The 15,200-nt window shown below is 37.5% G+C and overlaps 1 protein-coding gene and 1 long non-coding RNA gene across 8 annotated transcripts; one reads left to right on the forward strand and one right to left on the reverse strand.

The window, feature by feature from the left end:
• Positions 1-919: 919 nt before the first annotated feature.
• LOC112720518 (uncharacterized) lies at positions 920-4,860 on the reverse strand. 7 transcript variants are annotated; one of them, XR_011867377.1, is made up of 8 exons: positions 3,964-4,860; positions 3,303-3,418; positions 2,825-3,011; positions 2,550-2,668; positions 2,269-2,325; positions 2,059-2,089; positions 1,588-1,692; positions 920-1,256 (listed from the first exon to the last, which is right to left on the reverse strand). It is a non-coding gene; the product is annotated as an uncharacterized lncRNA (long non-coding RNA). The 7 variants fall into 7 exon arrangements; XR_011867375.1 differs by having other exon boundaries at positions 3,303-3,489; XR_011867373.1 differs by having other exon boundaries at positions 3,303-3,427; positions 3,964-4,852.
• Positions 4,861-13,745: 8,885 nt separating this feature from the next.
• On the forward strand, positions 13,746-14,228 carry LOC112721118 (uncharacterized). The gene has a single exon (XM_025772190.1). It carries the CDS (start codon positions 13,746-13,748, stop codon positions 14,226-14,228), a length of 483 nt encoding a protein of 160 aa, XP_025627975.1.
• Positions 14,229-15,200: the final 972 nt, after the last annotated feature.

The raw sequence follows: 15,200 nt of genomic DNA on the forward strand, positions 1-15,200 counted from the left end.
AATTGAAGTTATATGATATATATTGTTGAAGCAAAATTAATTAAAAGTTTAGGTCAACAATAGGAGTTGATAAAAGCTATGTAACCGAAGCAAGAAAAATTCGTACGGTAAAGATATCAAGAACTCATTCGTTATGGCCTATGGGACAATATGAGCTTCAACAGTTGAAGTAGAAGCTAGACCATTTTGGGCCCAAACCCGATCTAGATAAGGATGCAATCTGAGCTCAAAGTTGGAACAAAGTTCCAGGACAAGAATGTAGGAGTCCGTTTAGCTAAGACTTGGAGTTCAACATTAGTAAATAGGAAAAAAGCACCTAAATTCTTCAAAAGTGGAGCCTTACGCTCTCCAGGAGTGGAGTTTTCACTATAATAAAAATACCCATTCAGGTACACTTAAAAAGTGTAGACAAAAATAAAAAAAAGTGATGCTTTAGACTGCGGCTACATTTTTTAGACTACGGCTACGTTTTTTGGGGTGATTCCTATTTGACCGTTGCCTATTCTCAAAGGTTACGCTTTTCTGCACCAAGGACTACGCTTTTAGCGTTTAGAAATAGGGTGCGCTTTTCAAGTGATGTTGTCTAGGACCAAAGGCTACGCTTTTCAACATCCATTTTTACCAGAATAGACTACGCTTTTCAAGGCTACTGCATCACCTGTATAACGTAGCCACATTGTATATCATAGCTACTCTATATAAGTGTAGCCTTAGGTCTTTTATTATTATTTTTTTTTAATTTTCTGTATAACCATAACTACTCTATATAAGTGTAGCCTTAGATCCCTCATTATTTTTTTTATTTTTTTTAATTTTTTGTATGTATATAATATTCTAATAATTGTTTTTATACAAAATATTTAATAATTTTATTACATATATAATTCTACATTTTTAATTAATAAAATTTAACACATAATTATACTAAATAATTTCTTTAAATAATAAAAATTATCCTTACACAATTCAAAGACATAATCTTAAGAAGCAATTAACAATCAAAATATAACTTAAGATAATTTAAGTCACATGAAACTTGTATCACATATCAATTAAAATGCAAAGATTGCACTCTATATCCGAAAAGAGCTTAACAAACAGAAAATCGTTAATCTTCTAATCTTGGCATAATGACTAAAAAATGTTCTGAAGCGCCAGATTCTTCTCAAACACATCTTTTTCATGCTGAGCTTCATCACCATCAAGAAAACTCTTGGCCTTAACAATTGTATCAGTGTTCATTCCGAGCAGGGTTGCTGCAAAAATACTTGCACTTTTAAGAAGTTTAAACAAAAAAATTCTTCTAAAGGTGCACAAAAAAGTGTAAATAGAAATTAACTAAACCAAAATCGTAAGATCACAAACTGAGTTGAAATACTAAAATATATATGATCATCATACTAATTGCTGAATAAATGGACAAAGAAAAGGAAATTAATTGCTGAATATACCATTCCCTATCTTCACTCCAAACAGCTTGAACTTTACTGCCAATAGGATATTTATCACCCAAACCAATCCATCATTATTTACCAAACAATCCACTGCGGACAAGAAATACACAAATGAGATGATACAGTAAATTACCTTGCCACTGCTAGCAGGACCTATAACAAGTTGTGCATAACCTTAACACTTTTGTATAATTCGAATCCTGAGCAATCTCCCCTGACCTCTTTGAAGCCCAGGAACCTGAAAGACAATTAACAGCACAAAAGGAATCAAGAACTGCAACAGCAATGTAAGTAGTGTACCAAACAACAATGGAAATCAACAATTTCAAGAAATCATAGGGTCATACGGTGTCTTAAGCTCAGTAATTTTCTATGCATTATTAATCCAAGAGACAAAACCATTTAAAATTTCTCTATGCATTATTAATTGTGTTTTCAGCCTAGCCCATAATCTGTTTTCTATTTATAACTATGTAAGAAATTGTTTATCCATGTAATAGGCACCCTCCCTTTCATTTTCTACTTAACTTTATCTACTTCAAGTTGGCAAAGCAATGTAGTAGGAAAAGACAAACATAAATTTAAAACTAGCTTTACCCTTTACCTTTAATAAATTGAAATAGCGAAGTGCCAACCTGCACAACAGACACAAAGAAAACAAAGATGAAACTACATAATTTTTTTCTACCATTCAGTTTATAACCAGAAATGAAACCAGCTTGAAATAAGTGTGAAGAACAATTTTAATCAAGGCTGACAGCATTTGTTTCCACTGTAACTTTGTCAAGAAAGGAAGTGAAATTTCTAATCTTGCCTCGACAGAAACTAAATGCTTCTCAATGGAACTAGACGATTCCCCTGCTATTACTCTCTGTTCAACATTGGAAAAAAAAGGTATCCGATTTAGTAATTTCATCTATAGTTTTCAATAAAACTAGACTAGCAATTCAAACCCAATAATTGGGCTATTTACTATAACTAAGTGGCAATATAACTATTATCTTTTCGTAAGGTGTAGTACAATTGGAATAAGAGAGAAAGCAAGAAGAGAATAATCAATAAGAACAAAACTCAGTATTACAGCCCAAAATATACCTCCAATTTGACCTCCCCCTTTGTTTAAAAAATTGTGAGTAGATTGTTATCTGCACTACCTCCAATTTGACCTCCCCCTTTGTTTACAAAATTGTGAGTAGATTGTTATCTACACCTACCTATTCCAGGTAAAGAAAAAGAAAAAGCAAGTGGAATGAATGAATACACAATGAAAATGAACACATCAAGTGAAGTCAATAATAGAGGTTCTCGTTCTTGATAGAAGTGACACTTGTAATATGTTCATAACCAGGAAAAGAGTTGAGAAAGAATACAGCTGCTAAAGATGATGAAGAACTTGAATTATGGCTACAAGCAAAAACCAACATTTTTCATCAATCGGAAGAGATTGTTGTAGCAACCAAAAATGACATGCAGTCCCATTTCAATTTGGTTTCCTTTCTTATCAACAACAGAACCAACTTTCCCACCAATAAAAGTCCTCGACTCATATATATCCACCTGAACGAGAGCAATTAGAAGTAAACACACTAGATAAAATGCATTAGCTAGAATATCCTAATAAATTTAACACCATAATTGTGTTAAGAAATTGACCAAATCACTCCCCTTTGCTTCAAAAATCAAGTTTACCATGTACACCATAACATCCAATTTCAAAATAACATTTTTTTCATTCCATACTGTTAATTCGCTTTGACTTTTCACATATATTCATAAATCAAAGTATCAAAATGACTTATAAAATATGAAATGGAGGAAGTGTGATATTAAAGATTAAAGGAGCTGAACCTTGTGTCCTTGATCCAAGAGTTCCACTGCAGTTGACATGCCAGCAAGCCCAGCTCCAATGATGGCAACTTTCAGCTTTGGTCCTCGATAATATTTTGGCTCCGACGGAAATAGCCCTTTTGGCGCTAGCAGGAAACCATTTCATTTGTCAAACTTACAGCTCAGCTCAATTACTTAATAACTAAACCTGGTAACATGGCAAACCAGATTCATTCATAAGCTCATATCACTCCCTTATGATAGACCCTAACTACCATCCTTCAAACCTTCACAATATGGGACACAGTTCTACACTACAAGCCCTCCATACCTCCATTGAAAATCACAGCATCATTAACAGTAAACCAGAACCACAACAACATCAACACCAAAACCTCATTATCCATTAACAAAACAAAAAAACATCACGATCATTAATATATAGATTAAAATAAATCCACTAAAAGTTGCTTCCTAGAAATTCTCTGACTTTTAAACCCTCCTATAATTTAAAAAGGCAAGTATCAATAGATTATAAACCATGGCAGTTTGTCAAAACATTGAATATTAAAAAGGAAATGGGATTCACAAGTTATAATGCAGCCAGGACATAAAATAAAATTAAAAAAAATCAACATAAAATTTAATTAGTGATGATGTCTTGGCATAATTAGAAATCAACCATATATCTTGGTAGCTTCCACGATGATTCTGGGCAGCTCCAGTGATGGTGGAAGACCTTCAGCAGCAGCTAAATAGAAACGTTGGTTCCCATAGCAGTAATGACAGTTACAGTAGCACAAGAAATCCGAACTCAACGAACTCAAGGGCAGAAACAGCTCTGGGAAGCGGACGTTGAATATGATTAGGACGGCAACAGGGCAGTAGCAACTCACCCTCGCTTGTGGCTCCAATCGCAGCAACTCCAAATCGACGGCAGCAACGGCTTGAACGGCAGCGGCGACGGAAGCTTAGTGACAGTCGTGGCTCTAGCGACAAGCCATTGTAGCGGTGGCGACAGATCGACGGCTCAAGGTGAGGGAAGCTCGACGGCGAACAGCGACACGAGCACGACAGCAGCTCCTCGCAGCTTCGTGGGTGGTGACGGCGACGAGCCTGGCTTCGACGGCAGCGATCGTGGGTAGCTCCTCTCGAATCTGTCTCTCTCTCTCTCATGTGCGACACGACGGCGGCATTCAACGGTAGGGAGGATGACTTTCCGTAGCTCTGAAGGTGGCAATAGTTGCAGCGGCGCTGCGGTGGTGACGGCTGGGCAGGCCTTTCCTCTCTCTTCTTCTTCTCCCGATCCCTCTTCTCTCTATAGTGGCTGCTTTTGTTTGTTACGTTAAAGGAGGGTGAGGTTGCGGCTGTTAGGGTTAGGAATTGGAGAAATTAGGATTTTCTGAGTTAATTTTGGGGATTTTGGGATTTAGGGTTAGAAATTAGGGATGTTACAGTGAGTGGTGATGGCGCAGAATCTTCTCTGATTTGGGGGTGATGAGTGGTGATGGTGCGCAATCTTCTCTGGGTTGGGGGTGGCGCGAAGAAGGGAAAAGCCAAGGTGGGGTTTTATGTTTTCATTTTATTTGGCTAAGTGTTTATATGTGTATCATTTGCTGAAAATTGAAAAAAATTTACTAAGTGTTGGACATTTAACCTGAGATACATTAGGCAACACTTTTAAAGCGCACCTAAAACCTGACAAATAGGTTACTCTTTGAAAGTATATTTTTTGGTGTAAAAAGTGAACCCACAGCTTCTAAGATAAGGCTACGCTTTATAAGTGATATTTATAATACCTAAGACTACACTTTTCAAGTGATGCTACAAATCTGTTTCCTATTCTCCTACAAAAAAGAAACACGGAGAAAAGCGTAGCCTATTTTAGAAATAGGCTACGCTTTTCAAATATAGCCTAAAAAAAGTATGGCTGAATGGGTGTTTTTCTTGTAGTGTTTATTGTTTCGACAAGCGAAGCTATTAATTATATCAATTTCTCAAGTTTAGTTCAATTACAAATATAATAACAATCACAAAACAACTAAGGAAGACGTAATAATATAAGAGATACAATTCAACAAGGCAAGTCATGGAATGTATAGAAAATATAGGCATGGAAGAGGATGTTCTAGACCTGGAGAAGTCTCCGGCTCAATAAGAAGATAACACAGACCAGAAACTAGTTGGCCGAGTGTTAACAGGATAGGTGCTCAATACAATCACAATGCACAAAAATGATTCTCAATATGGGAGGAGATTTGCAGAGACTGTTAATCACCAATGCAGGACCAAACTCCTTCATCTTAAATTTCAAAAGTCAAGAAGAAGCAAGAAGAGCGTATGATGGTGGATCATAGAGAATAGAAGGTCATATGTTGAGTCTTTAATGATGGAGCTCAAACCTGTCTATTGATGAGGTAAACTACAATCAACTTCTTATTTGAGTTCAAATACATGGGTTACCTTATGATAAAATTAATATAAAAAATGCTGAAAAAATAGGAGCCATAGTAGAGAGAGTGATAAGTGTTGAAAATTTCTCTATTGAAGGAAATGTACTTAGATGCTTTTTGAGGGTCAAGAGTGGAACTAAATGTTCAAACACCTCTAAAAATAGGATTTTGGTTTAAAAAAATGATGGAAGCCACTCATGGACTGAATTTAAGTATGAAAAACTATATGATTATTGTTATAAGCATGGAAGAATTGAGCACGATAAAAGAGCATGTGTTGAGGAGCTAGTTATGTCATTAGTAAACCTAGATATCCCCAGATATGGACCAGAACTCACAACTCCAAGGCCGAGGTCAATAGAGAGTGAGGCAAGCAAGGCAGGAATCAAGAGGAGAAAGGAGGAACATGATGCGTGAGCATCTTATACCATTTTTTAGTTGTTTTTATAGTGTTTTTAGTTAGATTTTATTACGTTTTACTATGTTTTAGTACAAAATTCATCTTTGGATGTTACTTTGAGTTTTTGTGTTGTTTTTATATTTTTTAGGTGAATTTCGGGAGAATTTGGCAGAGTCTTGTGCAGAGACAAAGAAAGGATAGCAGATGCTGTTAATCCTGACCTCCTTGCATTCAAACAAGCATAACTTAAGTTACAAAGGTCCAATTGATACGGTTTTAATGACGTTAGAAAGCTAACTTTCAGCGCTTTCCAACAATATATAATAGTTTATACTTATTTTCCATAATCACTGCCAAATCTGGTGCTAAACGTCTAAACCTGGGGTTTAGCGCCCAAGAAGGAACAACCCCCTACGTTGAACACCCAAAACTGGCGTTCAATGCCAGCCAGGGAGTAGGAACTAGCGAGCTCACCTCCCCTATGGGCGTTCAACACCCAGAATTGAAGTTGAACGTCAGGAATCAGCCCAAACACTCACCAAGTGGGCCCCAAAGTGGATTTTAGCACTCCTTAGCTTATTTTATCTTATCCTTGTAACTTTTAAATTTAAATTAACATCTTTTAGGATTAGTATTTACTATTTAAAGAGGAGATCATTTAGGTTTTATAGACACATTACTTCAGATCTTCTTTACTATCTTTTTGTTTTCTAAGTTATGAGCAACTAAACCCCCTAGTTAAGGTTAGGAGCTCTGTTTATTCCTATGGATTAATATCATTACTTTTCTATTTTAATATATATGTTTGATTCCATTCTAAGGTGTGACTTATTTTTCATACTAATAAAACTGGGTGGAATAAAAGTATGACCCTTTTTCTACATGAGTTCTGGGGATGCTCGACCAAAGATCACTCGAACTGCAGCTTGAGAACACACCTCCTAGACGGCTAATCCACAACTTGTTGGGGACATGGGAACATCTGTTCAGCCAGGATCTGGGGTGACTAAGGGCCTTTGTAGAATAAACTAGAATACGGAGCTTCATACTCTTATTCGAAAGTAATTGACCTTGTCTGTGGCATTTTAGTAGGATCAGATGAGATCAATCACTGAGAGATTAGGATTAACCATTTACAGTTTGCCATGGAATGAATTGTTCATTGTTAAAACAGTTAGTAAGAAGTATTAATCCAGAAAGATAAACATCTCCGAGACCTTAACTGCTTCCATATATTATCTCTTCACCAATCTTTAATTGCTTTTCTTTACTTTCTTGATTTATGTGCCTACAATAACAACAACCCTCTTTACTTTTCACCTGACTAAGTCTAGCAAGATAACTACCGCTTGCTCAATCCAACAATCCTCGTGGGATCGATCCTCACTCACCTGAGGTATTACTTGGATGACTCGGTGCACTTACCGGTGAAGTTGTGTGAGTTCTAATTTTGTGCACCAAAACACAACAATTGGGTGGAGGAATTATGGGAGGCGCGTGAATGAAGTTGGCAAGGATGAGAGTGACTAAAAAAACAATCATAGAGAGATAAAGGAGAGTCAAGTGTAGGGGTGTAAGAAGTTCTCAAGCTAGTGCCTTTAAAATTTTTGGACAGATGAGCAAATTCATAGGAGCAAATGGAAGGGAGACAGGTGGCAATACAGGAAGTTCAAGGTCAAGATGAAGGGATTAATGTGGGAGAAATGAACGGTGATGGAAATAACAATATCTTGAATGTAGGCAATGGAATAGCAAACTAGGAAAAAAGGGAAAAAGAAAAATGTCATTCTAGAAAATTAGCAAGTCAGTGAATCAGTAGCAATGAGAAAGGTGAAAGATGTCAGGGAATTAGGAAAGGTAGGAGAAAATTGGAAGGATAGTAACAAGATTCCTAGGAGGAGTAGAGAGAAAGGTGGGCCAAGTATGAGAAGAATAGATATCACAAAAAAAAAGGCATGGGCTTTCATCAACCAAAGACCCAATAGAAATAGAGAACAAAGTAAAAGTGGACCAATTGAAGAAGAAAAGAACTTAATTATTGGACAACTATTAAAGAAATTTAATAAAAACATGGCTGAAGAAAAAAGAAAGAAAAACACAGAAGAGGAAGTTAAAGAAGAGGCCCAAAACAGAAATAATATAGATATTAATGGGATAATCAGACAGTACAAGATCAAAGAGAAAGAACCAGAATAGAATAGCGAGCAGCTAGTCACAAAAAGCAATGGAGATTTCTATTATATAGAACTACCTTCTTTCTTCTTTTGCTCGGGGACGAGCAAACATTTTAAGTTTGGTGTGGTAAAAGCATAGCTTTTTGTTTTTCCATAACCATCAATGGCACCTAAGGTCAGAGAAACCTCAAGAAAGAGGAAAGGGAAGGCAATTGCTTCCACCTCTGAGCCATGGGAGATGGAGAGATTCATCTCAAAGGTCCATCAAGACCACTTCTATGAAGTTGTAGCCAAGAAGAAAGTGATCCCTGAGGTTCCTTTCAAGCTCAAGAAGAATGAGTATCCAGAGATCCGACTTGAAATCCAAAGAAGAGGTTGGAAAGTTCTCACCAACCCCATTCAACAAGTCGGGATCCTAATGGTTCAAGAGTTCTATGCAAACGCATGGATCACTATGAACCATGATCAAAATGTGAACCCGAATCCAAAAGCATTGGCTTACCATGGTTCGGGGGAAATACTTAGATTTCAGTCCGGAAAATGTAAGGCTGGCGTTCAACTTGCCAATGATGGAAGAGAACGCACGCCCCTACACAAGAAGGGTCAACTTTGATCAAAGGTTGGACCAAGTCCTCATAGACATATGTGAGGAAGGAGCTCAATGAAAAATTGACTCAAGAGGCAAGCCGATTCAATTAAGAAGGCATGACCTCAAACCAGTGGCTAGGGGATGGCTAGAGTTCATTCAACGCTCAATTATTCCTATTAGTAATCGGTCTGAAGTTACTATAGACCGTGCTATCATGATCCATAATATCATGATTGGAGAAGAGGTGGAAGTTCATGAGATTATACCTCAAGAACTCTACAAGGTGGCTGACAAGTCCTCCACTTGGGCAAGGTTAGCCTTTCCTCACCTCATATGCCACCTCTGCAATTCGACTGGAATTGACATAGAGGGAGACATCCTCATTGAAGAGGACAAGCCCATCACTAAGAAAAGAATGGAGCAAATAAGAGATCATGGACCTCAACATGAGCATGAGGAAATTCCTCACCATGAAATCCCTGAGATGCCTCAGGAGATGCACTTTCCTCCACAGAATTATTGGGAACAAATCAACACTTTCCTAGGAGAATTAAGTTCCAACATGGGACAACTAAGGGTGGAGCATCAAGAGCACTCCATCATCCTCCCTGAAATTAGAGAAGATCAAAGAGCTATGAGGGATGAGCAAGAAAGACAAGGAAGAGACATAGAGGAGCTCAAGAGCACCATTGGTTCTTCAATAAGAGGAAGACGCCACCCTCACTAAGGTGGACTCATTCCTTAATCTCCTTGTTTATTTATTTTCCTGTTTTTCGATTTCTGAGCTTTATGTTTATTTATATTTGTGTCTTATTACATGATTATTAGTGTCTAAGTGTCTATGCCTTAAAGTTATGAATATGAATCCATCACCTCTCTTAAATGAAAAATGTTCTAAAAATAAAAGAACAAGAAGTACATGGTTTCGAATTCATCCTTGAAACTAGTTTAATTATTTTGATGTGGTGACAATACTTTTTGTTTTCTGAATGAATGCTTGAACAGTGCATATGTCTTTTGAAGTTGTTCTTTATGAATTTTAAATATGTTGGCTCTTGAAAGAATGATGAAAAGGAGACATGTTATTTGATAATCTGAAAAATCATAAAAATGATTCTTGAAGCAAGAAAAAGCAGTAAATACAAAAGCTTGCAGAAAAAAAGAAAAAAAAAATAGCGAAAAAAAAGAAAGAAAAAGAAAAAGCAAGCAGAAAAAGCCAAAAGCTCTTTAAACCAAAAGGCAAGAGCAAAAAGCCAATAGCCCTTAAAACCAAAAGGTAAGGGTAATAAAAAGGATCCAAGGCTTTGAGCATCAGTGGATAGGAGGGCCTAAAGGAATAAAATCCTGGCCTAAGCAGCTAAACCAAGCTGTCCCTAACCATGTGCTTGTGTCGTGAAGGTGTCAAGTGAAAACTTGAGACTGAGCGGTTAAAGTCAAGGTCCAAAGCAAAAAAAGAGTGTGCTTAAGAACCATGGACACCTCTAATTGGGGACTCTAGCAAAGCTGAGTCATAATCTGAAAAGGTTCACCCAATTATGTGTCTGTGGCATTTATGTATCTGGTGGTAATACTGGAAAACAAAGTGCTTAGGGCCACGGCCAAGACTCATAAAGTAGCTGTGTTCAAGAATCAACATACTGAACTAGGAGAATCAATAACACTATCTGAACTCTGAGTTCCTATAGATGCCAATCATTCTGAACCTCAATGGATAAAGCGAGATGCCAAAACTATTCAAGAGGCAAAAAGCTACAAGTCCCGCTCATCTGATTGGAGCTAAGTTTCATTGATATTTTGGAATTTATAGTATATTCTCTTCTTTTTATCCTATTTGATTTTCAGTTGCTTGGGGACAAGCAACAATTTAAGTTTGGTGTTGTGATGAGCGGATAATTTATACGCTTTTTGGCATTGTTTTTACATAGTTTTCAGTATAATTTAGTTAGTTTTTAGTATATTTTTATTAGTTTTTAAATAAAAATCACATTTCTGGATTTTACTATGAGTTTGTGTGTTTTCCTGTGATTTCAGGTATTTTCTGGCTGAAATTGAGGGACTTGAGCAAAAATCAGATTCAGAGGTTGAAGAAGGACTGCAGATGCTGTTGGATTCTGACCTCCCTACACTCAACGTGGATTTTCTGGAGCTACAGAACTCCAAATGGTGCGCTCTCAATTGCGTTGGAAAGTAGACATCCAGGACTTTCCAGTAATATATGATAGTCTATACTTTTCTCGAGTTTAGATAACGCAAACTGGCGTTCAACGCCAGTTCCATGCTGCATTCTGGAGTTAAACGCCAGAAACAGGCTGCAAAGTGGAGTTAAACGCCAGAAACAGGTTACAAACTGGCCTTCAACTCCAAGAGAAGCCTCTACACGTGGAAAGCTCAATGCTCAGTCCAAGCACACACCAAGTGGGCCCCAGAAGTGGATTTCTGCATCATTTACTCAATTCTGTAAACCCTAGTAACTATTTTAGCATAAATAGGACTTTTTACTATTGTATTTACATCTTTGGATTATCTTTTGATCCTTTGATCATGTTTAGGGGGCTGGCCATTCGGCCATGCCTGGACCTTATCACTTATGTATTTTCAACGGTAGAGTTTCTACACACCATAGAGTAAGGTGTGGAGCTCTACTGTTCCTCATGAATTAATGCAAAGTACTATTGTTTTTCTATTCAATTCAAGCTTATTCCTATTCGAAGATATCCATTCGCACACAAGAACATGATGAATGTGATGATTATGTGACGCTCATCATCATTCTCACTTATGAACGCGTGCCTGACAAACACTTCTGTTCTACATGCAAACAAGCTAGAATGAGTATCTCTTAGATATCTAATACAGGGGACCGAGTCCGAGATATTAGAGTCTCCGTGGTATAAGTTAGAACCCATGGATGGCTATTCCTGAGATTTGGAAAGTCTAAACCTTGTCTGTGGTATTCCAAGTAGGATCTGGGAAGGGATGGCTGTGACGAGCTTCAAACTCGCGAGTGCTGGGCGTAGTGATAGACGCAAAAGGATAGTAAATCCTATTCCAGTATGATCGAGAACCGACAGATGATTAGCCATGCAGTGACAGCGCATTGGACCATTTTTACAGAGAGGATGGGATGTAGCCATTGACAACGGTGATGCCCTACATACAGCTTGCCATAGAACGGAGTAGGAATGATTGGATGAAGACAGCAGGAAAGCAGAGGTTCAGAGAAACGAAAGCATCTCTATACGCTTATCTGAAATTCTCACCAATGAATTACATAAGTACCTCTATCTTTATTTTACGTTTTATTTATCTTTTTATTATCAATTCACCATAACCATTTGAATCCGCCTGACTGAGATTTACAAGGTGACCATAACTTGCTTCAGGCCGACAATCTCCGTGGGATCGACCCTTACTCACGTAAGGTTTATTACTTGGACGACCCAGTGCACCTGCTGGTTAGTTGTGCGAAGTTGTGATAAAGAGTTGAGATTACAATTGTGCGTACCAAGTTGTTGGCGCCATTGATGATCACAATTTTTGTGCACCAATACCCACAAATGTAAAATCTATTAGAAGATTCTTAGGACATGCTGGGTTCTATAGAAGATTCATCAAAGATTTTTCAAAACTTGCCAAACCATTAAGTAATTTGTTGGTGGTTGACACACCATTTATCTTTGATGATAATTGTAAGCATGCCTTTGAGGTTCTTAAATCCAAGCTCACTACAGCACCAATTATCACACCCCCTGATTGGAAACTTCCATTTGAACTTATGTGTGATGCAAGTGATCTTGCAATTGGTGTTGTTTTGGGACAAAGGAAGGATAAGTTACACCATGTGATCTACTATGCAAGTAAGGTGTTAAATGAAGCTCAAAAAAGCTACACTACAACTGAAAAAGAGTTGCTAGCAGTAGTTTATTCCTTTGATAAGTTTAAGTCCTACTTGATTGGATCTAAAATAATTGTTCACACTGACCATGCTGCCCTTAAGTATCTCATGTCAAAGCAGGATGCAAAGCCCAGACTCATTCGATGTGTATTACTTTTACAAGAGTTTGATATATAGATAAGAGATAGGAAGGGAAGTGAAAATCAAGTGGCAGATCACTTATCAAGGCTTCCTCAAAAAATCAATTAAGACTCTTCATTTCCTATGTATGAAAAGTTCCCTAATGAACACTTTTGATGATTCAACAAACACATTGGTTTGCAGACATTGCAAACTACAAGATAGGAAGAAGGATTCCACAAGAATACACAAAGCAACAAGTAAAAAAATTTCCAAATGATGCTAAATAATTCTTGTGGGATGAGCCATTCTTATTCAGAAGGTGTTTGGATGGAATGGTTAGAAGATGTGTAGCTGAGGAGGAAATCAAGAATATCCTATGGCATTGCCATGGATCAAGCTGCGGGGGGCACTTTGGTTCTAAGAGGATAGCTGCAAAAGTTCTTCAAAGTGAGTTCTACTGGCCATGAATATTCAAGGATGCTCAAGAATTTGTGATGCATTGCAATGAATGTCAAAGAGTGGGCAACTTAACAAGGAAAAATGAGATGCCCTAAAAACATATCCTGGAGGTGGAACTGTTTGATGTGTAGGGGATAGATTTCATGAATCTATTTCCCCCATCATATTTATACAAATACATACTTGTGGCAGTAGATTATGTGTCAAAATAGGTAGAAGCAATTGCCATCACCACTAATGATGCTAATGTAGTTCTCCAATTCTTGAGAAAGAATATTTTCACTAGGTTTGGAGTGCCCAAGAGCATAATAAGTGATGGGGGTAGTCATTTCTGTAACAAACACTTGAATACCCTCCTTTAAAGCTATGGGATGACTCATAAAATTGTAACACCATATCACCCACAGACTAATGGCCGGGAAGAAATATCAAATAGAGAACTTAAGAGAATCTTGGAAAAGTCAGTTGAAACTACTAGGAAGGACTGGGCATGGAAGCTAGATGATGCACTGTGGGCTTATAGAATAGCATTCAAGACCTCCATTGGAAGATCACCCTACCAACTAGTGTATAAAAAGGCATGCCATCTTCCTGTGGAACTCGAACACAAGGCCTTTTGGGCTACTGAATTTCTTAATCTTGATGCTCAAGTAGCAGGGGAGAAGAAGTTATTGCAAATCAATGAGATGGAGGAATTCAGATTGGAAGCCTATGAGAATGCTAGGATCTACAAGGAGAGGACTAAGAAATGGTATGACAAAAGAATTGCAAATAGAGTCTTTGAGCCAGGGCAAAAGGTTTTCTTGTTCAACTCCAAACTAAAGATCTTCCCTGGCAAGTTGAGATCAAAATAGACTGGTCCCTACTTGGTGACTAGAGTCTCTCCACATGGCTATGTTGAGCTCCTAGATAAAGCTTCGAAGGAAATATTCACAATGAATGGTCATAGGGTGAAGCATTATTTGGGTGAAAATTGGGACAAGTAGGAAAGCATTCATGAGCTAACTTGAGCATTGAACACAGTGGCAACGTCAAGCTAATGACGATAAAAGAGCGCTCGATGGAAGGCACCCCATCCTCATTATCCTTTATTTATATGCTTTAGTAGTGATTAGTCAAGTTAGTTAATAGTCGGTTTCCAATTCAAGAGTCAAAAACAAAAGTAACGCAATTTGTTTTACAGCATACATATAGCATATGATAAACACCAAGTTTGGTGTATGCATAGTCAATCTATGATTGCTTCATAAAGAATTGAACAAGATTAACCTTGGGATTTAATTATTTTCATTCTTATAACGCATAATAAGAAATTAAGTTTGGTGTTCTACACATGCTACATGTAGGACAAAAATAGAGTCACATGTTGGTCTTGAAAGTGCATGAAAATAATAATTCTTAAATAGTTAACATTTTAGTTTTAGAATTAGTTGTAGTAGTTTGTTTTCCCGCCTCTGACAAAGAAGAATTTTGAATTTTTGAAGGAAGAATCTAAGGAAAGAATTGATGGAAAACTTGGTCTTACAAGCTAGAGAAGGGTTCGATCAGTTTATGGCAAGACTAGTCACATGTGAGCCTTGATTTTCGTTCAAATGGGGAAGCACACTTGACATGCATTGGCTAGTAATTTTGTCTTCTTCCCACATTAATAACCAAGCCATAACCCTTCTCACCTCACCAATTGCAGTTCTTCTCAATCCTTGTCCTCACTCTAAAATGCATGCACACCATTAGATCCATATCACCTAAATCATCACCCTCCATACTCACTACTTTTTCACTAATAAATACACATGCTACCCACCCTTACTTCCCCACCCGAAACC

Source organism: Arachis hypogaea, chromosome 11 (assembly GCF_003086295.3).
Source record: "Arachis hypogaea cultivar Tifrunner chromosome 11, arahy.Tifrunner.gnm2.J5K5, whole genome shotgun sequence".
Taxonomy (NCBI): domain Eukaryota; kingdom Viridiplantae; phylum Streptophyta; class Magnoliopsida; order Fabales; family Fabaceae; genus Arachis; species Arachis hypogaea.

Excerpts from the sequence above, each read along its gene's own strand:
- LOC112721118 (XM_025772190.1), top strand. The coding sequence starts at position 13,746 with ATGACTCATAAAATTGTAACACCATATCACCCACAGACTAATGGCCGG.